The following is a 25,149-nucleotide window of genomic DNA, read 5'->3' as shown; positions in this document are numbered from 1 at the left end:
CTTGAGGTCAGGAGTTTGAGACCAACCTGACCAACATGACGAACCCTGTCTCTATTAAAAATACAAAAATCAGCCAGGTGTCATGATGCACACCTGTAGTCCCTGCTCAGGAGGCTGAGGCAGAAGAATCACTTGAACCTGGGAGGTAGGGGTTGCAATGAGCCAAGATTGTGCCACCTCACTCCACAGGGTGAGACTCTGTCTCAAAAAAAAAAAAAAAAAAAAAAAAGGAGGCAAGTAGATGCCCCAGGGTGATCTAGAATTCTGACTTAAATCTCTCCCTCTAGAGAAGAGAGCACTTTTCACTCTTCGAGAGCAGAGATAGTACAACAGCCTGTCACTTTCTTTGTGCCAAGAGGCCAAGAAATTGTATGCACATTAAAAAAAAAAAATCCATGAAATAAACAGTTTTTGGATGGGAAAGGAGGGCTTGTTTTATTTGTAGACAACTTCTCTTTGGGCCATGTTACCGAAGTATGTGTGGGGTGGGGGCATTCAGAGGGTGCTTTCTTGGAAGTGATTGGATCACTGGAACCCCAGGAGGCAGAGGTTGCAGACAAAAAAAGCTAGGGTGGAAAAAGACTTAAAAATAAGGATGTCCCCTTTCCACCAAATCCCAGGAAAGTCTCCTAACATGGCCCATCTCCTCATTTTCATCTGTAAAGGGTCATGTCTGAAAAGAGCTTTGCAGTGAAGTTCAAACAGCTGCCCACTCACATTTTTCTAGCCCACAGACTGTTGTTTCCCTACCCAACAAACATCATTCCAATGTCACTGCGACTGCTATCTTTGTGGCAGTAACAATACCCTGAAGACAAATCTTAGTCCAGGCGTTCAGGTTTTTACTAAGTCTCTTACTCATTTGCCTTCCATGTTTCTTTTTACTTGGCTATTTAACATTCCCAAGCCTTGAGGACAGGGTGCATGAGCCTTGTGTAATACTGATTTAAAGCTAATGCTCTATGTTGTTCTCTTTAATCTATATCTGTAATCTCTAGGAGCTCTGCCACATCAGGTGCCCTCTCAGTCTCCTGAGTCCACAGCGACTTCCTGGCACGGACAGATGCAGCATCAGGGTCCTCAAAACCACCTCCTATCCCCTCCTGCGGCCTCCAGACTCGCCCCTTTCCTCCCTGCCCCTGTAGCCTGAGGCTGATGTACAAACACGTGGAATCCATCTTGTTATGTAAGCTTCCTGGTCGCTGAGATGGGTGACTCAGTGTTGAGATGGTCCCTCACTCTTTCTCAGCCTCGGGCAGCATGCTAGCCCTAGCCAGGTCAGGAGCACACTGGAATGGAAATCTAGGCCTGCTAATGGGGTCCAGCTGAGTGGCTTTCATTTCCCAGTGGAGCCTGGTGAGCCCAGCAAGCCCATGGGAACCGTCCTGGAGCTGTTGCAAAATAACCCATGGGTGGAATTCTCCATCTTCCTTGCTCATTTCCTTTTACCTCCCCTTCTCAGCTTTGGCTGAAGATCACAGAAGGTTCACGTTCAGCAACCCTTTGCTCTGGGGCTGCCACCTTCTGGGTCCCTGTTATGGACTGAATGAATATTTGTGTCCCCCTCCAAATTTGTAAGTTAAAGCCCCAACCCTCAATGTGATGGTGCTGGATGGCGGGACCTTTGGGAGGTGATTAGGTTTAGATAAGGTTATGAAGGTGAGGCCCTATGATGGGATTAGTGCCCTCTACAAGGACAAGAGACACAGCCAAAGAGGAAGATCTATGGTGACAAGGCAGCCATCTGCAAGTCAGGAAGAGAGCCCTCACCGGTACCTGACCATGCTGGCCCCTGATCTTGGACTTCTCACCTCCAGAACTGTGGGAAATAAATGTCTGTTGTTCAAGCTGCCCATCCCATATTTTGTTGTAGCAGCCTGAGCAGACTAAGACAGTCCCACTGACCCGAATCCTCACCTCTAGGCTCCGGCGAGGCTCAGGCAGTAAGTGGTGCTGGTGTAAGAGGATGTGCTCAAAGGTTTTAACTCAATGTGAACACAAATTCTGTCTCCTCGGCTTGAGGTTCTCATCACAGAGTAGGAAATCCATGGACTGGGGACATTGTCTATAGAGAGGACAGACCAGCTGATTTTGGTCTCTTGCTGTCTCTCATTTCCCTCCCCTGCAGGTATGTGATTGTTTCTCCTCTCCCTTCCAGGACGGGGGCAGGTGCTAGCATCCTCCTGACTATGGGACTAGGAGCCAGAAGGCCCCAAATTCTAGCGCAGGTTCTGCCACTAACCTGGCATTAGGGGTTAGGCAGCTCACTCTTTCTCTCTGTGCCTCAGGGACTCGCCTGTCATCTGCTTTTGAATTGTTACTTATTCCATTCATTAATGGAACCAGCTCTTCCTAGTGGTGGGGTATGGTGCTAAACAAGGTGGCAGTAATCCCTGCCCCTGTGGAGCCTGCATTCCAGAGTGGGGAGATAGTCAATGAGGAAATGGTTAAATAAGATAGCTACCAACGATGATGCATGCTCTGAGGGAGATAAGCAGAATGATGAAACAGATTAACTTGGAGGAGGTGGTAATTATTTAAAAGACTCCTTAGGCTGGGTGCAGTGGCTTACGCCTGTAATCTCAGCACTTTGGGATGCCGAGGCGGGCAGATCATCTGAGGTCAGGAGTTCGACACCAGCCTGGCTGACATGGTGAACCCCGTCTCTACTAAAAATACAGAAATTAGCCTGGCGTGGTGGTGGGAATCTGTAATCCCAGCTACTTGGGAGGTTGAGGCAGGATAATCACTTGAACCTGGGAGGCAGTGAGCCGAGATTGTATCACTGCACTCCAGCCTGGGCAACAGAGTGAGACCGCATCTCAAAAAAAAAAAACAATAGTAATAATAATAAAAGCCTCCTTCTGCAAGCTGAGAAAGCACAAGCCCATCAAACAGGGAAGAGCTTTCCAGGCAGAATTATGAGCTAATAGAAGCAAAAATGCTTGAAAAATTATACAGTACAACACAGATAGCAAGCTTAATCTAAGTAAAAGTGCCTTCATTCTCTGCAGCGTTGCCTCATTCTTTGATTAGAGCCTGGAATGGGCACAGCTGCCTAGCACCTGGAAAACAGTGTTAGGGACCATGAAATCACACAAGAGGCCAACGCTAAGGTTCTTGCTGGGCACATGTGGTGGAAAGGTGGGTGGACTAAGTGTTCTGTTCTCTTTGAGGACCTGACGATCCAATCTATATAGAGAAACCCTTTACCTCTCACAGTCCCGCATCCCCAACTGCTTTAGTCCTTTGTTAATCCTTCTTTCAACATCCAACTGCCATTTATGGAGCACCTGCCAAGAGATAGGGATCCTCCCTTCCTCTGAGCAGGAACTCAGGAAGTGATACCCTCCTCCCCATGTCACAGTCCCGGCAGAGGCCACTCCCCCAGCTTGTTCAAATTTGGATCCATGTTGGCTATGGTCGGTCCACTTTGCTTGCTGTTTTGCTCTCCAGCTAGATCTCTTTGGGGAGTCAGAGGGGTCATCTAGGGATCACAATGTTTAGCACGCTTGTTTTCTCCCTGGACAAATGTCCAGAGGCGTGTGTGGAGTGGGCACGCCGCGAATCTCCCTCAGGAAATCCTAGTAGCAAACTTCACTGACTGACCAGCTGAGGAAATCAGCAAGGTTGGGCCCAGTGCTGATCTCTGGGCACCTTTTCTTAGAGACAAGGGCACTGGACAGAGGCCACAATATCAGGTTTCCACTTGCTAAGCATGGAGCCTGATCTGCAGTTTTATATCTCTTAGTTGTGCTGCCCCTTCGGCTCTGACATTCTATAGCTGTGTGACTTTAGGGGGACAGTGGTTTTCCTTTCTTTTTTTTTTTTTTTTGAGACTGAGTTTTGCTCTATTGCCCAGGCTGGAGTGCAGTGGAGCTATCTCCGCTCACTGTAACTTCCGCCTCCTGGGTTCAAACGAGTCTCCTGTCTCAACCTCCTGAGTAGCTGGGATTACAGACATCTGCCACCACGCCAAGCTAATTTTTGTATTTCTGTAAAGATGGGCTTTCACCATGTTGGCCAGGCTGGTCTCGAATTTCTGACCTCAGACCATCCGCCCGCCTTGGCCTCCCAAAGTGCTGGGATTACAGGCGTGAGCCACGGTGCCCAGCCAGGACAGTGGCTTTCAAACTTCAGTGGGTATCAGAATTTCTTAAGAGCTTGTGAAAATGCAGATTCTTGAACCTGCTGAATAAACAGCTCATTGGATGGGGTGTGTGGGAATCTGCATCTTCCAGTCTAATTTATTCCTACTCTCTGGCCTCTCTCATCCTCTAATACCCTCAACCCTTTCTCATCTCAGAGGCTTTGACATGGCTGTCCTACCTGTCTGAATGCTTTTTCTCCGGCTCATTCTGCTTCTTCAGGTCTCAGCTCAGATATCACCTCCTCTGAGAAGATCTCATGGACTTCTCTATTTAAATTGTCCTCCCTCATTCATTTTGTCTACCACCCTAACTTTAGCAATTTCATTTCGGTGTTTTTTGATTGTTTATTGTTTAGTTCCTTTGGTTAAAGACCTTGTTTGTCTTGAACACCGCTGTAGCCCTAGTATTCAGCAAATATTTGCAGAATGAATAAATGAAAATGTAAAAGAGGATTTCTCAAGGTCAGGGGCTCTCAAGCTTTAACATGCAACAGAATCACCTGGAAGGCTTTTTAAAACAGGATTGCTCAATCTTTATTCCCAGAGTTTCGGATTCTTATTATCTGGGAGTAGGGGCAGTTCTAACAAGTTTCCGGGTGCTGCTGATGCTTCTTGTCCGGGAACTGCACTTTGAGAGCCACTGCATAAAATTAAAACCCCATCTGTATCCCATTAAAGTAAATCCACTGGTAAGTTGTAGAGAGGAGCCCAAGAGGAGGAAGTTCAAATGAGCTGGTCTCAAAGGTACTTGGAAAAAGTAAGGGGCTCCAGGACCATGCTAAGGTCTCTTTCCTCTTGGAGATCTTGGGTTTCTGAGATAAAAGACTGCTCCCCCTCACCTTTTTTTTCTTTTTTTTTTTCTTCTTTTTTTGGCTCTTTTCAGTTTATTGCATGAAGGAGTTACACTAGGCCAAGTTAAAAGCAGACCCCAAATGGTTACATTATACAAGCTGTGGAGGTTTTTAAACTTGTGACAAGGGACAGAAGGGAAATTCTACTCAGTGCAAGGAAATCCTCACTTAAGCTTCAGTGAGCCACAAGCACTTAAAACCCATGAACCTTCAGCTGATTGTCCTTAGCCAGTCCAAGCTCTACAAGGAGCTGGCATATGTTCTTGCATTGGTCATCCTGTAGCTGAATTGCTTCTCCATATTCTGGATGCTCAATTACAGTACCATTGCAGGCAAACTTCTTAAATGCCTTCACTAGTTTCTTTTTATCATAATCATCAGCAATCCCTTGGACAGTAGTAAGGGTCTTCCTGCCATTTCTCTGTTGAATTTCTATATGGATATAATCCTCAGTGCAAGCAGGAAGCAGGTCCTCACCCTTCCTTGCATCAGCAAAGGAGTTGAACGAGTGGAGGTTCTGGATAGCAAACTTACGATTCGATTCCTTTTCCTCAATGGAAATGGCTGTGGAAGGCAGAGGTGGCGGGAGAAGGCAGGCAGCGGGGACAGAACATCAGGAAGCGAGGGGGCTCAAAAGGGGAGGCTGCTGACTGGACCCGCCCACTTTTTTTTTTTTTTTTTTTTTTTTTTTTGTAGAGATGAGACCTCATTATGTTGCCCGGACTTGTCTTGGACTCCTGGCCTCAAGCAATCCTTCTGCCTGGGCCTCCTAACATGTTGAGATTATAGGTATGAGCCACCACATCCAGCCCAAAGACTGCTTTTCTGATGAGGAAGTTGTGGTGGACAAATCAGTCTATTCTTCTTCAGCTACCAGAATAAGAAAATGATTCTTAGGCTCCCAAACTGAACATCCAACAGATCTCAAGTTGCTGTGGTGACCTGTGTTTCTAAATCAAGTCCTGCTTCCACAATTCCAAAAGAGTAATTACTAAATCAGAGATTAGGAAATGGGAAAAGAAGAAATTATCTTCATCCAAAGACAACTTTTCCCAGAGTATATTCTGAAGAATATTAGCTCCATAGTTAACAGCAAGATGAAAGTGTTCCACGGTCCAATGAAATTCAGTGACACTGAAAGCCATATCCATTACTTAGAGGTACATACCTGCAAAGTCTCATAGTCCAGAAATCAGTTTAAGACAGTTAACTTTCATCCTGGGCAACATAGCGAGACCCTGTCTCTACACATAATAAAAAATTAGCTGGGGGCCGGGCGCGGTGGCTCAAGCCTGTAATCCCAGCACTTTGGGAGGCCGAGATGGGCGGATCACGAGGTCAGGAGATCAAGACCATCCTGGCTAACACAGTGAAACCCCATCTCTACTAAAAAATACAAAAAACTAGCCAGACGAGGTGGCGGGCGCCTGTAGTCCCAGTTACTCGGGAGGCTGAGGCAGGGGAATGGCGTGAACTCGGGAGGCAGAGTTTGCAGTGAGCTGAGATCCGGCCACTGCACTCCAGCCTGGGCGACAGAGCGAGACTCCGTCTCAAAAACAAAAAACAAAAAACAAAAAACAAACAAACAAAAAAATTAGCTGGATATAGTGGTGAGCACCTTCCAGCTACTTGGGAGGCTGAGGCATGAAGATTGCTTGAGTCCAGGAAGTCGAGGCTTCAGTGAGCCATGATCGTGCCACAGCACTCAGCTTGGGCAACAGAGTGAGTCCCTCAAAAAGAAAAATGTTAAGCTCCTCCTTCCCTCCTTCCTTTCTTCCTTCCCTCCCTCCCTTCCTTCCTTCCTCTGTCTCTCTCTCTCTCTCGTTCTCTTTCTTTTTTCTTTCTTTTTTGAGACAAGGTCTCACTCTGTCACCCAGGCTGGAGTGCAGTGGCACGATCACAGCTCACTGCAACTTCAACCTCCCCAGGCTCAGGTGATCCTTCCACCTCAGCCTCTGAGTAGTTGAGATTTTTTTTTTATTTTTTGTAGAAACAGGGTCTTGCCATGCTGCCCAGGCTGGTCTCGAACTGCTGGACTCAAGCGATCCACTACCTTGGCCTCCCAAAGGGTTGGGATTACAGGCGTGAGCCCTAAACTGTCTTTTGATATAAAACCAAAGAGCATTTTTGCTCATAACATATCCTGAGGCACATGTTTAGAGAAGCACTGCCTTTGGGGACCTTTTCTCTTTAATGGGAGAAATTTTGTTTTGTTCTGGATGGAAACTTCATGTAAACATGAAAAACATTCTGATACACACACATACACACACAGCCTTAACTTCATATAAACATGAAAAACACTCTGATAGACACACACACACACACACACAGCCTTAGTCCCCAGGTAGGCAGGAAAGAAAATATCCGGAATGACCTTTCCAGTTCTCGTCCCTTCCAGATGTGAAGCTGCCCTGAGGTCTGTGACATGGGATGTTGTCTGTACCTGGGTGGGGACCTGAGGCTGCTCTTTGATTGGGCAGTTAGGGTGAGTGGAGGAGGAAGCTCTGGGGGTGAGTGATAGGCAGCCAGGAAAGTGATGGCTTGGGGAGCACAGAGTGGAATTTTCCCCTGGAAATCCTTTTGAACTGAAGTGGATTTGAATGTTGCACCCATGGTCACCTAGATCCCAGGGCTAAATGATTTTTCTCTTCATTTTCCAGTAATAATTAACATTGCTGTAGTGATCACAGGAAGTTTGCAGGCAGTTGTCTGGCTGTAGTGATGGAAACAAGAAGGAAACTCCTCCCCAAACCCTCAGGGAAACTTTCTTTTCTCTTCTCTCAGTTGGTGGGAAAAGGGGCACACTGAAACATTCCTGCATTGGCAAGGATTGTTCCACCTTTTGTTAAATTAAATACTTTTCAGCCTGGAGTAGTGGCTCACGCTGGTAATCCCACCACTTTGGGAGGCCAAGGTGAGTGGATCACCTGAAGTCAAGAGTTCAAGACCAGCCTGACCAACATGGTGAAACACCATCTCTACTAAAAATACAAAAATCAGCTGGGCATGGTGGTGCACATCTGTAAGTCCCACTACTCGGGAGGTGGAGGCAGGAGAATTGCCTGAACCAGGAAAGTGGAGGTTGCAGTGAGCTGAGATCCTGCCACTGCACTCCAGTCTGGGCAATAGAGTGAGACTCCGTCTCAAAAAAAAAAAAAAAAGTTTTCAGGATCTTATATTCTTTTAGCAAAACACTCATTTTGGGTAAATGAATGATGTTTTCATTAACTATCCAAGTGACACTCCAGAGGTGGTTTTAGATTAGGAAACAGAGGCTGAGAAGCCAGAAAATCTTTCTGGGGCAGGGGCAGGGAAGAATGTGATGTCTTATTTTCCAGCTCACTGGAGACCTCTGAGCCTCCAGGCATGTTGTCGGTGGCATCCTGCATTTCACTTTGAATATACAAGTTGGATTTGACAACGAGGTGAGATCAGAATCATGGCCACGTGACAGAATGCCTTTTTTTTTTTTTTTTTTTTTTTGAGATGGAGTCTTGCTGTTACCCAGGCCGGAGTGCAGCGGTGCAATCTCGGCTACTGCAACCTCCACCTCCCGGATTCAAGAGATTCTTCTGCCTCAGTCTCCTGAGTAGCTGGGACTACAGGCACGTGCCACCACACCTGGCTAATTTTTGTGTTTTTGGTAGACACAAGGTTTCACCATATTACCCAGGCGGGTCTCTAAGTCTTGACCTTGTGATCTGCCCACCTTGGCCTCCCAAAATGCTGGGATTACAGGCGTGAGCCACCGCGCGTGGCCTTAGAATGCCTTTTATACAGCCTCTTGCATTGCAGGGGAGCTGCTTTATTCCTGTCCCAGCAGCTGAGCAACTCTAAAAAGCACGGCTTTGTGTTTTATGGTGTTAATTTTGTTGATTTCTAAAGCCTTTTCTCTCTCTGCCCTTCCTTTCTTTCCTCTCTTCTTTTCTCTCAAGGAAAAAGGAAACGATAACAAAATATTACTGTATTTGAGTAAGCCATCAGAATCTGCATCTGGGAGTGAAGAGAGGGCTTTATTTTCCATGACACAGTGCATGCCATAGAATGTCCAAACAATGAGGGACCGCAGGGATTATCCTGCCGACCTCTTATAAGAAGGTAGAGGCCCAAAGTTAAGCTCTTGCACAGGACTCTTAATCGCAGCGCCACCTCTTTCTGCTACTCCAGTCTGGAAGGGAGAGCATTATTTGTTATATAATTTCACGAGTTCCGCTGGAGCTCTGACGGAGTCTCTGCAGCATGACTTGACAAGACACTATTTGGAACCATTAAGCTGGCATATCTTCCGGTGTGCTGTTAAGCTGGGGTACCTTCTGGTGTGCTGAGGATCTGGCCAGCTTGCTTCCATTTGTGGGCTGACTGGCCGAGTAAGAATGAGATGACTTCAGCCTGCAAAGAAAGGCTGCTTATCTATTCTAAAACAGGCTTGATGCTTTTCTTTTTTATTTTTACTTTGAGAAGGAGTTTTGCCCTTATTGCCCAGGCTGGAGTGCAATGGCGCGATCTCGGCTGACTGTAACCTCTGCCTCCCGGGTTCCAGCGATTCTCCTGCCCTTGCCTCCGGAGTAGCTGGGATTACAGGCACGCGCCACCACGCCTGGCTAATTCTTTTGTATTTTTAGTAGAGATGGGGTTTCACCATGTTGGCCAGGCTGACCTCAGGTGATCCACCCACCTTGGCCTCCCAGAGTGCTGGGATTACAGGCGTGTGCCACGGCGCCCAGCTGGCTTGATGTTTTTCTGAGCACTCAACCGAATTAGTTTGGAAATGTCTGAGGCTTCCATAATGGAGAAAGAGTGAAACTGAGCAAGGAGTGCCATAAACCCCCTGGTGAAAACCCACCAGATGCTGACATCACTGGAAGCCCCTGTGTAGCTCCAGCTCTCAATTCTGTCACTTCTTTACTCCTCCTGAGTGACGGCTGAGTTTAAATTCTGGGTCTCTCTGCCTTGCTGTGAAAAATTGTCTTCTAAAGGATGGCCACCATGTAAGTCAGGCCTGTGGTTGCACCAACACCTACCCATCTAGTTCCTCCTTCAAGGAGTTTCAGATCATTTGGTGCTATAGAGCCACTGATGCAGAGTATGATAATGTCTGTTCTGGATACTTTATTTCTTATTCTGGTGACAGGTTTTTTTTTTTTTTTTATGTAAACCTTTTTTCCCCCCTGATTGGCAATATCATCAATATTTGTCAATCACATTCTTTTTGTTTGTTTTTGTTTTTGAGACAGAGTCTCGCTCTGTTGCCCAGGCTAGAGTGCAGTGATGTGTTCTCTGCACTGCAACCTTTGCCTCCCAGGCTCAAGTGATTCTTGTGCCTCAGCCTCCCGAGTAGCTGGGACTACAGGTTTGTGCCACCATACCCAGATAATTTTTTGTAGAGTGGAGTTTAGCCATGATGCCGAGGCTGGTCTTGAACTCCTGGGCTCAAGTGATCTGCACCCCTTGGCTTTCCAAAGTGCTGGGATTAGAGGTGTGAGCCACCACACCTGGCCTCACATTCTTAAAATTAATGTGTTGACAGTAATTGCCTGTTAGTTGGACCTGTGACTACATTAACAAAAATATCTTTCATGTAGCATATGGGGTTAGAGTGATAGGGAGGGCGGGAAGAAAAAAGGAAAAGGATAGAGAGAAAGAGTTCTGTATGCTAAACAATATGTTGCTCTTGGAGTCTCTGAGATCTTGGCCAGGCCCGCAACTAATTATGTGTGTTGTTTTCTCTGGATCCTCAGTGACAATCTGAGCTATGAATAAGAGTTAGAAAGAATAGGACACTGTATTTTCCAGAGTAGAAATATAAATACATGTTTTACAGCCTCATAGTGAATCCCCATAACTGAACTCACACTGTAGAATGTAATTTGACACCTCCCTCAGTCACAGCCACTAAGAGCTACCGCCATCGGGAACCTAATGTTACTCAGAAAACAAGGACCATCAAATCCTAGGGTTGGGAGGATCTTGGAGGTTATCTTGTCCCTTTTATGCCTTCTAGCTCTTGAGCAATAAGGGAATCTGGAGCAGTGAGGGATGGGAGGGGACAGAGGCGGGGAGCCTCTGCCTCTGACTTTGCCTCAAATATCCCAGAAATGAGGATGCATTCTTGGTCACCAAAATGCTATCTATCTTATTCTAGTTTTTAGTTTTAAGAAACCCCAGAGCAAGGATAAGAGTGATTGATATTATCAGGAGCACAACATGTTGTGCCTGGCACCATGCCAAGCACTTACAACACATCTTACCTCATTTACTACAACAGCTCCGTGAGGGTAGGCCCTTCATTTATAAAGAGAGCAACACAGAAAAAGGTAAGTTACTCTAGATTTAGCAAGTGGCAGAGCTGGGGTTCAAACTAAAGTTTGACTGATTTCACACCTCAACCTTTTTTTTTGAGATGGGAGTCTCTTTATATTGCCCTGGCTGGTCTTGAACTCCTGGGTTCAAGTGGTCCTCCTGCCTCAGCCTCCCCAGTAGCTGGAACTATAGGTGCACACCACCATTCCAAGCTCCTGTATCTCTAACTTTTCTGGTATTTTTATGCCCTGCCATTTGCAAGAAAGCCTTACTATATAAAATGGTTCTTTTTATGTGCTGTATAATTGGTTTTGACTTACAAGCCAAAAGACATTTTCTTTGAAAATAACAAGAAGTTCATAATTAGGGTTGCCGGGCTTAGCAAATAAAAATACAGGGTACCCAGTACAGTCAAATTTCAGACAGACAACAAATAATTTTTTAGTTTGTGTGTTTTAAATATTTTTAGCCTAACTATGTCCAAAATATTACATGGGACATACTTAAAACTAAAACAAAAATTATTTGTTTGATATTCAAATTTCCTGGTCATCCTGTATCTTATCTGTATTCACAATGAATGAGACCAAGTTGCTAAATTTAGTCCCTTTGTAGGCCACAGTGTTGTTGCTCTGTTCCATGGCTGATGATTCTCTAGTGGGAACCTCTTCATCTACGGCCTTCTGTAAACCCTTCAGTCCCATCCCTTGTGTCTTTTTTTTTTTTCTTTTTTTTTTGTTCTGAGCCCTTTGTGTATTCCAGATTCTACTACTTCACTGGCTATGTGTGTGGCAAGCATCTTCTCCCAGTGTGTGTCTAGCCTTCTCCCCTCCCCTTGCCTCGCCTCCCCTCCCCTCGCCTCGCCTCCCCTCCCCTCGCTTCGCCTCGCCTCCCCTCGCCTCCTATTTCGTTTCGTTTCATTCAGCCTCTGATATGGTTTGGCTGTGTCCTCACCTAACTCTAATCTTGAATTCCCACGTGTTGAGGGAGCGACCCGGTGGTAGATAATTGAATCATGGGGGCGGGTCTTTCCCGTGCTGTTCTCGTGATAGTGAATAAATCTCACGAGATCTGATGGTTTTAAGATGGGGAGTGTAGGTGCACAAGCGTGCTTCTCTTGTCTACCGCCGTGGGAGATATGTCTTCCACCTTCTACCATGATTGTGAGGCTTCCCCAGCCATGTGGAACTGTAAGTCCAATAAACCTCTTTCTTTAGTAAATTGCCCAGTCCTGGGTATGTCTTTATTAGCAGGGTGAAAACGGACTAATACAGCACCCAAAATGTTTTTAATAAGAGAATAGGATCAGGGTTCGTTTTTCTAGCTCGGCTGGCGCATGGGGCCCTGGCACACTGAAAATTTCGGCCCTTGGAACACATAGGGTTTGGTGTGGCTGTGCGGGGTTGCCAGGGGAAATGCCAGTGTGGCTATGGGCCCTTTTGAGAACCAGAAAGCAGGATGGTGCCACAGCCCTTGGGGGAATCCAGGCCAGCTGCTCAAAGGTGCGGATCTTGCCCCAGCCTTGGGGATGCGGCTGGGCCCTGGCCGCTCACACACAGTGCGAATCTTTACTCTGGGCACCTCCTGAACCCGCACAACCGCAGCTGTGGGCCTGAAACCATTAACCATTTTGTTTTCCAGGCCTGGAAGCTTCATCTTCCGATCAGGATCAGAGGTGGCCGGTTGGTGCGATTCACAAAAAGCCTCTTCAGTATAACCTGGCTGAAGGTGGACAGCTTGACCAACAGCCGTAGGTAGATGTCCAGCGCTTGGGCTCCCTGCGCCCAGCCTTTCTGTCCTTGCTGTGGTGGATGTCGACTCCCACGATGGCGCCTCCTGCTCCACCAGGCCGGGAAGGAGCCATTTCACTTTCTTTACGGGATCTTTGATAAACACATTTTATCAGTGTTTTCCTTTATTATCTATTGATTTATTTTGAGACAGGCTCTGGCTCTGTTGCCCAGCCTGGAATCCAGGGGCACGATGTCAGCTCACTCCAGCCTCCACCTCCCAGGTTCAAACAATCCTTCCACCTCAGCCTTCTGAGTATCTGGGACCATAGGTACGCATCACCACACCCCGCTCATTTTTGTGTGTTTTGTAGATACGGGGTCTTCCTACATTGCCCAGGTTTGTCTTGAACTCGTGGCCTCAAGCAAATGTTTTCCTTCATAGTTAGTACTTTTGTGTCTTATTTAAGAAATTTGGCAGGGCATGGTGGCTCATGCCCTGTAATCCCAGCACTTTGGGAGGCCGAGGTGGGCAGATCACTTGAGGCCAAGAGTTAAAGACCAGCCTGGCCAACATAGTGAAACCCTGTCTCTACTAAAAACACAAAAAAATTAGCTGGGCCTGGTGGCACACGCCTGTAATCCCAGCTACTCGGGAGGCTGAGGCATGATAATCGATTGCATCTGGGAGGCAGAAGCGATAGTGAGCCAAGATCACGCCACTGCACTGCAGCCTGGGTGACAGAGTGAGACCCTATCTCAAAAAAAAAAAAAAAAATCTTCCCTACTCTGTGAATATAGACGTGTTCTCTTATTTCATTATGATTTTGTTTTGTTCTACTTTTTGTATTTAAGTCTTGTTTTTTTTTTTTTTTTTTTTTTTTGAGACAGAGTCTTACTCTATCGTCCAGGCTGGAGTGCAGTGGCATGATCTTGGCTCATTGCAACCTCTGCCTCCCAGGTTCAAGTGATTCCCTCCTGGGTAGCTGGGATTACAGGTACCCACCATCACACTCAGCTGATTTTTTTGTATTTTTAGTGAAGGCGGGGTTTCACCATGTTGGCGGGGCTGGTTTCGAATTCCTGACCTCAGGTGATCCACCCACCTCCGCCACCCAAAGTGCTGGAATTACAGGCGTGAGCCACCGCGCCTGGCCATATTTAGGTGTAATCTGCCAGTATTTCTGCTTGTGTGCAGTATGCTGTTCGGTCCTCCATTGTCCCAGCACTATTTATGAGTGATCCATCTTTCCTTGATGATCAACAATTTTAAAAAAAATCTTTAAAATTATGGAATGCTGAGCTTACAGTGAACTATGATTGTGACACTGCACTCCGGCCTGAACAACAGAGCGAGACCGTCTCTTTAAAAAAAAAAAAAGAAAAATAACTCTTCATGAATTAGTGTGCCATCCTGGTGAAGGGGCCATGCTGATCTTCTCTGCATAGTTCCAATTTTAGTATATGTGCTGCCGAAGTGAGTGCTAATCAACAAGTTTAGTATTTCTGTGACTGTTCCCACTGCTGGACTATGAGCTACTTTTATCTCTATATTACTAGAGTCTAGCATATAGGATTTGTCTCTGAGAGTGGGCTAAATAATTGTTGAACTGTGTTCTTTTTTTTTTTGAGATGGAATCTTGTTCTGTCACCCAGGCTGGAGTGCAGTGGTGCAATCTTGGCTCACTGAAACCTCTGCCTCCCAGGTTCAAGTGATTCTTGTGCCTCAGCCTTCAGAGTAGCTAGGATTACAGGCATGCACCACCACACCTGGCTAATTTTTGTTTTTTTAGCAGAGATGGAGTTTCACCATGTTGACCAGGCTGGTCTTGAGCTCCTGGCCTCAGGTGCTCAAACCTGCAAAAGTGCTGGTATTACAGGTGTAAGCCACTGTACCTGGCCTGAACTATGTTCTTAATCCTGGGCACCATCTGGCAAAAATCTGTTAATATCAGTTAAGTAGGGGCTTAAGCAAAGGAAGATTTCTGCTAATGAGGAATTTTATCTCAAGTAACTGTTGAATTTACTAAATGAGTTGCTGAGTCTCGTTATTGGAATAATAATAGTATTAGTCAGTTCTTGAATGCTATAAAGAAATACCTGAGACTGGGCCGGATGTGGTGGCTCACACCTGTAATCCCAGCACTTTGGGAGGCCAAGGTGGGTGGATCACCTGAGGTCAGGAGTTCGAGACCAGCCTCACCAACATGGCAAAACCCCATCTCTACTAAAAATACAAAGTTAGCCAGGCATGGTGGCAGGCGCCTGTAATCCCAACTACTCGGGAGGCTGAGGCAGGAGAATTGTTTGATCCTGCGAGACAGAGGTTGCAGTGAGCCAAGATCATGCCATTGCACTCCAGCGTGGGTGACAGAGCAATACTTGGTGCCAAAAAAAAAAAAAAAAGAAACTCACAAAAAACAAAAAACTGAGACTGGGTAATTTATAAAGAAAAGAGGTTTAGTTGGCTCAGGGTTCTGCTTGCTGTACAGGAAGTATAGGGGCTGCTTCAGGGAACTTACAATCATGGCGGAAGGCAAAGGGAAAGCAGCCATGTCTTACATAGCCAGAGCAGGAGGAAGAGAGAGTAGGCCGGAGATGCCACACACCTCTAAACAACCAGAATTGTGGAATAACTCACTCACTCATGAGAACAGCTCCAAGGAGATGGTGCTAAACCATTCATGAAAACTGCCTCCATGTCCCAGTCACCTCCCACCAGGCCCCGTCTCCAACACTGGGGATTACAATTGAACATGAGATTTGGGTGGGAACACAGATTCAAACCATATCAATAATAATATTTCAATAATAATTCAATAGATACCTTTCACTGAGATTTGACCAAGGCCAGGTGAATCTTTACTCACATCCTCACTTTTCATCCTCACACGGCATGGTCAGGAAGAAAATGTCATCATCACTATTTGCAGAGGAAGAAGCTATGGCTTAGGGTGACCTGGTGTGCTGGAGGTCACACAGAGCAGGATGCAGGCTGGGACTATGTGCAGCTCTGTAATGACAGCTCAGAAAGCCTCTAACACAAACTTGACCTCATTCTGCCACTTCAGCATCACAAGGTGCTAAACCAGATGCCTAGAAATAGGGCACAGCTTTCCAGCTAGGACATTTCTATACAGGACCTGTAGTCTCTATAACCAAAAGGGACCCTAGGTGAGAGTCTACATGTAAAAGTTAGGGGGGCTTACATTTTGGCCCAACTCCAGAAGAAACTTTCTAAACTAGAATTGTTTGAAGTGGAACCATTCCCAGCAGTGCTAGAAGCTTTGCACCATCCAGCTGTACTGTGTGACATGCACCAATCACTGGAACAGGTCCTGATAGAGTAGTACCCACTCTCCACAGATCTCATTTCCAGGTCTCCATTCTCCCATTGTCCTGAGGTCCCCATTTCTCTCAGAACTTCTGTATCTTGGGGTCTGAATATTCAATAAACATTGCTTGAACCCCTCTATTTGTCAGGTACTGTACCAGGTGCCAGGGGTGCAGACATGGATAAAAGAGAGTTATCCTCAGGATGGTCACTGAGGCAGAAAGATTCATTAACATGATTTTATTATAATCTGGTAAATGTTAAGATGTGCACTGTCTCCTGTAGGATCCCAGAGAAGGGCCCTGGTCCTAACAGGACGATGTCTGGAAAAGATGCCTTTTGAGATGAATGACTCTTGAAGAATGAGGAGATTTAAGTCAGGCAAAGAAAGTCCATAGTGATGTGGCTGGGGGTGGTGGAGAACCCATGCCACTCTAAGAACCAAAGAGTAGTGGCCGGACGCAGCGGCTCATGCCTGTAATCCCAGCGCTTTGAGAGACTGAGGTGGGCAGATGACCCAAGGTCATGAGTTCGAGATCAGCCTGGCCAACATGGTGAAACCCTGTTTCTACTAAAAATACAAAAATAAGCCAGGCGTGGTGATGGGCGCCTGTAATCCCAGCTATTCAGGAGGCTAACGCAGGAGAATCACTTGAACCTGAGAGGCAGAGGTTGCAGTGGGCCAAGATAGTACCACTGCACTCCAGCCTGGGCAATGAGAGCGAAACTCGGTCTCGAAAAAAAAGAAAAAAAAAATACAGAACCAATGAGTATCTCTGAATCTCAGCATAGACTGCTTCCCTGTTCCTCAGCTTTTCCCCTTTGCCTTCTCCCTGGGACTTTTCCCAATCTTTTCCCTGGATAGAAAGCCTTGGAGTTCTCCCATTATCTATAATTCTTACCTATCTCCAGAAAGTCATTTATTTCTTGACCTCTATTTTATTTTATTTATTACTAATTTCTTTCTTTCTTTCTTTTTTTAAACTGAGTCTTGCTGTGTCACCCTGGCTGGAGTACAGTGACGTGACCTTGGCTCACTCCAGCCTCCACCTCTTGGGTTCAAGCGATTCTGCCTCAGCCTCCTGAGTAGCTGGGACTACAGGCGTATGCCACCACGCCTGGCTAATTTTTGTAGTTTTAGTAGAGTTGGGGTTTTCCTGTGTTGGCCAGGCTGGTCTTGAACTCCTGACCTCAGGTGATCTGCCCACCTTAGCCTCCCAAAGTGCTAGGATTACAGGCATGAGCCACTGTGCCCCGTCTTGACTTCTGTTTTAATTCTAATTATGTGCTGGGGTCTAAAAGTTCATTGTAAGGCAAACTCTCGGAGACAGTAACTCAGGAAAGGAGTGGAGAAGGCTCCAGACCCAGCATCTGAAGTGCACACTGGCCTGCACGGAGCAGAGTGAGTGAACTGTGCATGGTCCACAGCACCACTTGAGGCCCAGAAACCCCTGGCTGCCTAAACACCACTGAGCTCCTCCTTGGTAGCAACCAGGTGTGTGGAAAGAGCTTCCACACCAGAAAGACCTGGAGTTAAATTCTGGCCCCACTTCCTAGCTTCTCCACAGAAAGTGACTTTCCTTGTCTGAGTCTTAGTTTTCTTATCTGTAAAATTGGTAGGAAATAAGTGCCCTTCAGGGTTGCTCTAGGATTAAACAGGATGGCCCATGGAAAGAACTGCCAGGGAGGTGCCCAATAAATGTCACTTTTGTCTAGATTTCTTTGTGTGAAGGAACTGACTAGAAGAAAATACCCCAAAGCAATCGATACTTTTTCCCAAAGTATTAGAATAAATTTAGAAAATTTGCACTTAAAATCTTCTTTGTGGTGGCCAGGCGCAATGGCTCATGCCTGTAATCCCAGCACTTTGGGAGGCTGATGTGGGCAGATCACTTGAGGTCATGAGTTCAAGACTAGCCTGGCCAACATGGTGCAACCCGTGTCTACCAAAAATACAAGAATTAGCCAGGTGTGGTGATGCACACCTATAATCCCAGCTACTGAGGATGCAGAGGCAGAGGAATCACTTGAACCCGAGAGGCAGACGTTGCCATGAGCCAAGATTGCACCACTGCACTCTAGCCTGGGCAACAGAGTGTGACTCCATCTCAAATAATAAAAATACAATAAAATAAAATCTTTTTTGTGGAAAATGTAAGCCTAGGGATATTCTTAGGGTCAGAGAGTGGATAGATTAAAATTTTTTTTTTTTTTAAAAAGCTTTAATATTTTATATAGAGAGAATCTCACTATGTTGCCCAGGCTGGTCTCAAACTCCTGGCCTCAGGTGATTCTCCCACTTTGGCCTCCCAAAGTGCTGGGATTACAGGCGTGAGCCACTATGCCTGACCCAAAGAGTGGGTGGATTCTGGAGGCAACTGGACTTGAGGATCTTTTTCCAGCAAATACTAGAAAAGATCATCTGAGAGATGAATATTGACCATCATCCCACTACACCTTCTGAGGGATATTCTGCAAGTACCCGCATGTCTGACTTTGTCTCACAGTCCTTATATTACTGAGAGTCCTTTCTGTTATCTTACTTAAAGTTTCTTGTACTTCAGCATAAGTCATGCTCTCTTCTCATAGCAAGGGAGTACTGCTATAAAATGGACATTTTAACTACATAGCAACATCCTGTTTCATCTGAAGCTCTGTTGCTCCTTCATTTGCCTGGTTTACAAGTTATGATACTGTATTATGGAATGCTGGGCCTAAGCCAGACCTCTTCATTCACATGAGGAAACTGAGGCTCAGAGAAGTCCATTACCTAGCTGTGATTCTACAGCCAGTAAGGCACAAGAGCTGAGTTAGAACTCAAGTTTTCTGAGTCCCAAATCTAGAGTTTTTTTCTCTTCCCTTTCACTGAAGGGCTCCTTTTACTGGTCACATGTCTGGAAGTGACCCAGGCCCTTTCATACATCTCTAAGAGCCAATGTCAGATGTTTTATCCTGGGAGTCGGAAGATCCAGGAGTCCCAGTCTTAAGCCTCTTCAGAATTGCTCCTCTGGGCTGGGCATGGTGGCTCATGCCTGTAATCCTATTTTGGTTAAGTCAAGGCTGGAGGATTGCTTGAAGCCAGAAGTTCGAGACAAGCCTGGGCAACAGAGGGAAACCCAGTCTCTACCAAAACAAAAAAAGAAAAAAAAAAAGGATTTCTCCCAAGGAGAATGCAGGAGAATGACAACAGAGCTTTTATTTATGTGCTTTTTAGGGATACCAGATACCATTGGTGAAGCAGGAATGTCTTTTGCAAACTGGGGCCTTTGCATGAGAAGATTCAATTAGAGATAGATAGATAGATAGATAGATAGACAGATATAAAAATATAATTATATATTATATATGTATAAGTTATGTAATATAACACATTTTATTTTTGAATATATGTATTTTGGGGGTAAGGTAAGAATCATAACTTCCACCATTTTTTTTTGTTTTTGTTTTTGTTTTCAAGATGGAGTCTCCCTCTGTCACTCAGGTTGGAGTACAGTGGCACAATCTCAGCTGACTGCAACCTCCACCTCCCGGGTTCAAGCGATTCTCCTGCCTCAGCCTCTCAAGTAGCTGGAATTACAGGCGCCCGCCACCACACTCAGCTAATTTTTGTATTTTTAATAGAGACAGGGTTTCACCATGTTGGTCAGGCGGGCCTTGAACTGCTGACCTCAGGTAATCCACCCGCCTCAGCCTCCCAAAGTGTTGGGATAACAGGCGTGAGCCACTGTGTCCAGCCACTTCCACTGATTTTTTTAAAAAGGGGTCTAGGGCTTGAAAAAGTCTGAATCATTCATTCATTATTCATTCATTCAACAATTTTTTTTTGAATGCTTATTTTATGTAAGGCACTCTACTAGGGCCAGAGAATGTTAATGGAAATATGGAAATAAAATACACATGTTCCTACCCTTGTAGCACTTTCATTCTAGTGAGAGAACTGAATGACAAACAATAAACAAATAACACACAAAATGTCACCTTAGGACAGACTGCAAAAAAAAAAAAGCTAAGAATTACTGATCTGACTATACTTTGTATTTCTCTCTGGATTTTATATTTTCACTTTCCTTCTGAGAAATTCAAATTTCTCTAAAAACACACCCAATTTAACTTCTCAGTTGTAATTTAAAGGATAGTTACATCTCTAAGTCCTCCAAACCTCCACTTCAGTGGTTTTGTTTGTTTGTTCTGAGACAGAGTCTCATTCTGTTGCCCAGGCTGGAGTACAGTGGCACTGTGTCGGCTCACTGCAACCTCCATCTCCTGGGTTCAAGCAATTCTCCTGCCTCAGCCTCCCGAGTAGCTGGGATTACAGGCACCCACCACCATGCCCAGCTAATTATATTTTTAGTAGAGACGTGGGGTTCACCATGTTGGCCAGGCTGGTCTTGAACTCCTGACCTCAGGTGATCTGCCCACCTCGGCCTCCCAAAGTGCTGGGATGACAGGCGTGAGCCACCACACCTGGCAGTGGGGTGGTTTTATCCACCAGGCTATTGAATAGATGAATGCTGCTTTCCTCCCTGCCTCACAGGCAGGCAGGATCATTCCAGGTCTCTAGAAATGACAGGTCTGTTTGCCCAGCATGAGCAATGTGGTTTCCCATTGCAGAACCTCCCTGTAGATTGCAGCTGCTGCTTGTGCAAGATTGAATGATCTGAAAGACTCACAAAAACAGACCACCAAGATGTACCAGTGAATTTTTAAGATTTGTGAACCATCAGGATATTGTTCAAAATTGTATCAGATTAAATCTTTGCTTATTGCTAAGTGAATTTTTCATATGTGCATATCTGTTTTATTCAAATGCAAGTGACTTACACAAACGCCCATCTGCAATCCTTAAGACACAGAATGATGCAGTGTTAGGTAACTAGAATTGTATCTATTTTGTTGTTGTTGTTGCCTCCCCGCCATACCTGTTTTTTATGGTTTTTTTTTGAGATGGAGTCTCTGTCACCAGGTTGGAGTGCAGTGGTGCAATCTCGGCTCACTGCAGCCCCTGCCACCCAGGTGCTAGCAGTTCTCCTGCCTCAGCCTCCCGAGTAGCTGGAACTACAGGCGCACACCACCACGCCTGGCTAATTTTTGTATTTTTAGTAGAGATGGTGTTTCACCATGTTGGCAGGCTGGTCTCGAACTCATGACCTCAAGTGATCCATTTGCCTCAGCCTCCCAAAGTGTTGGGATTACAGGTGTGAGAAACTGCACCTGGCCATCATACCTATTTTTGAACTGGTTGTTCTAAATTCATCTATGTGAGTGGGCAATAAAAAGAAGGGGTGACCTGTCGAAAGTCTTACAACTCAAAGAAAACAAAAAATAAAGTCCTACAACTCAAAGGCAAAGGTGAAATTCAAATCTAAGACATATGATTTCTAGATCTCTGCTCTCCAGGCACGAGATTAGATCCGACAGCCTGACTCCGATTACACCTGTTATGTGCATACAATATTATCAGAATGCTGTGGGGCTCCAGCCTGTTAGAATTTCCTGTTTTAGCTGGGAGTGGAGACTCACGCCCCTGAGCATTTTTGAGGCTGAGGTGGGAGGATCTCGAGCCTAGGCCATCCAGGGTGCAGTGAACTGTATGACAGTGCCACTATACTCCAGTTAGGGTGACAGAATGGGACCCAGTCTCTAAAAAAAAAAAAAAAATTAAATTTAAAAAACGAATTTTCTGCCTGGTGCTGTGGTTGCTCACGCTTGTAATCCCAGCACTTTGGGAGGCCACAGTGGGAGGATTGCTTGAGCCCAGGAGTACCAGACAAGCCTGGGCAGCATAGTGAGACCCCATCTCTCCCCACCAAAAATAAAATATTTGCTGGGCATGGGAATGTGTACCTGTAGTCCCAGCTACTTAAGAGGCTGAGGAGGGAGGGAGGATCGCTTGAGTCTGGGAGTTCGAGGCTACAGTGAGTTGTGATCACGCCACTTTACTCTAGCCTGGGCGACAGAGTGAGATCCTGTGTCTTTGGTTTATTGTTGTTTTCTTTTGAGACAGAGTCTCTCTGTCAACCCTGTCTCTTAAAAAAATTTTTTTTCTTGTCCTGACTAGTTGTAGGGAAAGTGTCATACCATCGACTGAAAGGCCAGTTCTGATTTAGAAAAAAATAAACCTTTTCAATTAAATACGAAGATGTAGTTGTAACACTTTGGACCAAAAATACAAGTAAATTACACTTAAAAAAAAAAAAAAGATGTTGGTGAAGGCCATGGACATCACTTGGAAACTGAGTCATGTAAGGTTAACAATGAGATACCATCAGATTCCCAGGTGAGTGTCTGAAGTCCCATTGGCTGTCCAAAGAGGGTCTGAATTGGTTTGAACTCAACTGTTGACTTCTCTTTTTCATAGCCTTTCTTCCTACATCCATCTTCACTTAGTTTCTCCCTCCCATTCCTTAATATATTGGATTTGGTGAGGAGATGAATTCCCTTCCTCTGAGAGTCTCTTTGGAGACAGGCTTCAGGTCATGGTATTCCAGCATTTAGGCTGCACGACAGCCCCCCAGTGAAGGCAGGGGAAAGTGTCAGAAAATGAAATGGGCCTCAACTGGAGAGACAGTCCAGCTTCTTTCCCAAGGAGCCATCGGATATTTATAGAGAGCCAGGCTTAGAATGTATGCCCATTGCTGAGAAGGTTTTGTGGTCCAATCTGGTATACATTAGAGGCTCTATCTTTCCATCTCCTCAGTTCATGAAGCGTTGGTTCCTGGCCTAGGAGAAACTGAAAGCCAAACCAAACAGGGGACTTTTCTTCCTTCATAGTTATTGTGAGCCAGCCAATTCCAGGATTTAAGCTTAGGCTTGTTAGGCTTTAGTTCTTCTGGGAAATGCCATCTGTTAGGAGAATGGATTTCTGGGCAGCAAAAGTGCTATTAATTCTATTCTAGTGTAGTTGCTGTATGGCAAGGCTCATATTACCCTTCACTCTGGGGGCAGGGAGAAAGGGTTAGGATCAGGCATTTACCACCATTAAATCCACCTTCTTTTTTGTACATTCTACCTGTTGCCCCAGTTCACTGCCACACCTTCGCCCCACACATACACACTAGACCTCTCCTTTAGTTCTCAAGCCACTACACAATTGAAATGTTTGTGTGAATTTTCACATACAGTCTAATCTTTATGTCAAGTGTGCAATAAGGCTCAACATTTGTCTAGAGCAAACAAGGAAGTCTTGCTAGGAAATTCGTTCCTTAGGATCTTATGTCTTAAATTGGACTGGTGCCTTTTGTTGTCACAGTTGTTTTTATAATGACATGCACGTAGGTTTGCCTTTCTGAATTCTTATGTTGAATCTACTGTTGGTTGGCACCCACCACTAGCATAAATTTCTACTGTTTCCATCAGTGGGACAAATTCACATGCCAGTCGAGGCTGATTCACCTGTTCAGTGCTGTGAGTGATTTGAAGAGGACCACCTTCTCAGCACTTCTTTGGCCCAGAGTCACAGGAACACCCTTCTCAAGAATGTGGTCCTGGTAAGGGAACTTGTAAAATACTTACAGATTTCAGGAGTCCACAGTCTCAGGCAGAAGGAGAAAACATCTGCTGGTTTGAAATACTGGAGACAAATTCTTGTCCAGTGCCCAGGAAAACTGGTTTTCTGACCAAAGACTCAGGGAGACTGGAAACTCTTGGGATGTGGATGACAGAGGAAGGGGCTAGGGATAGAGAATGGAGTAGAAATCCATGTGTTTAGGACAGAATCAAAGACAGCACCCTTGATTTCTCTCTCCTTCTTATCCTTCATAATCAATCTGTTAGCAGGTCCTGCCAGTCCCACCTTCAAATCATGTCCTTGATGTCATTCACATCTTCTTCACTATCACCACCTAGCTAAGCCTCTGCCATCTCTCACCTGGTCAACCGAAATACCTCCTCTGACTAGTTTCTGTGTATCTTCTCTTGCTGCATTCTAATTCATTCTCCATGCAGAAGACAGGGAAATCTTTTGCAATTGCAAATTAGATCACAAGGCTTTCCTGCTGGCATCCCTTGGGCTACTCTCCTTTGTTCCTGGAGTTCCATCAAGCCACCTACCATGGCCTACAGAGTCCCCAGTGTTCTGGCTGCTGCTCACCTCTTCTAAGTCTTCTCGTTCCTCTCTCCCACAGCCATGGTGCTCCAGTCACACGGCCTGCACTCTATTCCTGGCCAAGCATTTTGGTTTTCTATGGTTTTCTGTATTATTTCTCCTCCTCCTCCTCCTCCTCCTCCTCCTCCTCCTCCTCCTCCTCCTCCTCTTCCTCCTCTTCCTCTTCTTCCTTCTTCTTCCTCTTCTTCCTTTTCTTCCTCTTCTTCTTCCTTTTTTTTTAAACAGGGAGTCACTTTGTTGCCTAGGCTGGAGTGCAGTATAGTGTCCTGATCACAGCTCATTGCAGCCTCAACCTCCCAGGCTCAAGAGATCCTGCCACCTCAGCCTCCTGAGTAGCTGGGACCACAGGTGCGTACCACCACACCCGGCTAATTTTAAAATTTTTTCTAGAGACAGGGTTTCACCATGTCACCCAGGCTGGTTTTGAACTCCTAAGTTCAAGCAATCCACCTGCCTGGGCCTCCCAAACTTCTGGGATTACAGGCATGAGCTACTATGCCCAGCCTAATATGGATCATTTTAAGCCCTCCTCAATGTGCATTAAATACTGTACTTGTGTTCAGGCATGGTGGTTCATACCTGTAATCCCAGCACTTTGGGAGGTCGAGGCAGATTGCTTGAGCCAGGAGTTTGAGACCAGCCTAGGCAACATGGTGAAACCCAGTATCTACCAAAAA

The 25,149-nt window shown here is 45.6% G+C and overlaps 1 protein-coding gene, 1 long non-coding RNA gene and 1 other non-coding gene across 3 annotated transcripts; 1 reads left to right on the top strand and 2 right to left on the bottom strand.

The window, feature by feature from the left end:
• Window positions 1-4,990: 4,990 nt before the first annotated feature.
• LOC117074057 (eukaryotic translation initiation factor 1-like) lies at window positions 4,991-7,617 on the bottom strand. Its single transcript, XM_033195301.1, has 2 exons — window positions 7,448-7,617; window positions 4,991-5,606 (listed from the first exon to the last, which is right to left on the bottom strand). The coding sequence occupies exons 1-2, from the start codon at window positions 7,615-7,617 to the stop codon at window positions 5,195-5,197; spliced, it is 582 nt and encodes a 193-aa protein (XP_033051192.1). The 3' UTR covers window positions 4,991-5,194.
• A 4,779-nt stretch (window positions 7,618-12,396) lies between these two features.
• On the top strand, window positions 12,397-19,864 carry LOC117074054. Its single transcript, XR_004433509.1, has 3 exons — window positions 12,397-12,494; window positions 12,946-13,058; window positions 19,826-19,864. It is a non-coding gene; the product is annotated as an uncharacterized LOC117074054 (long non-coding RNA).
• LOC117076961 lies at window positions 14,413-14,519 on the bottom strand. Its single transcript, XR_004434570.1, has one exon. It is a non-coding gene; the product is annotated as a U6 spliceosomal RNA (small nuclear RNA).
• Window positions 19,865-25,149: the final 5,285 nt, after the last annotated feature.

The sequence above is a fragment of the Trachypithecus francoisi genome, unplaced genomic scaffold (genome assembly GCF_009764315.1).
Source record: "Trachypithecus francoisi isolate TF-2019V2 unplaced genomic scaffold, Tfra_2.0 Lachesis_group5, whole genome shotgun sequence".
Classification (NCBI taxonomy): Eukaryota; Metazoa; Chordata; class Mammalia; order Primates; family Cercopithecidae; genus Trachypithecus; species Trachypithecus francoisi.
This window is presented reverse-complemented; position numbering and strand designations above follow the sequence as displayed.

Excerpts from the sequence above, each read along its gene's own strand:
- LOC117074057 (XM_033195301.1), bottom strand. The coding sequence starts at position 7,617 with ATGGGTGCAACATTCAAATCCACTTCAGTTCAAAAGGATTTCCAGGGG. Across the intron at positions 5,607-7,447 it reads AGCCTCAGGTCCCCACCCAG|CCCCGCTGCCTGCCTTCTCC; the intron begins GTACAGACAACA and ends CTGATGTTCTGT.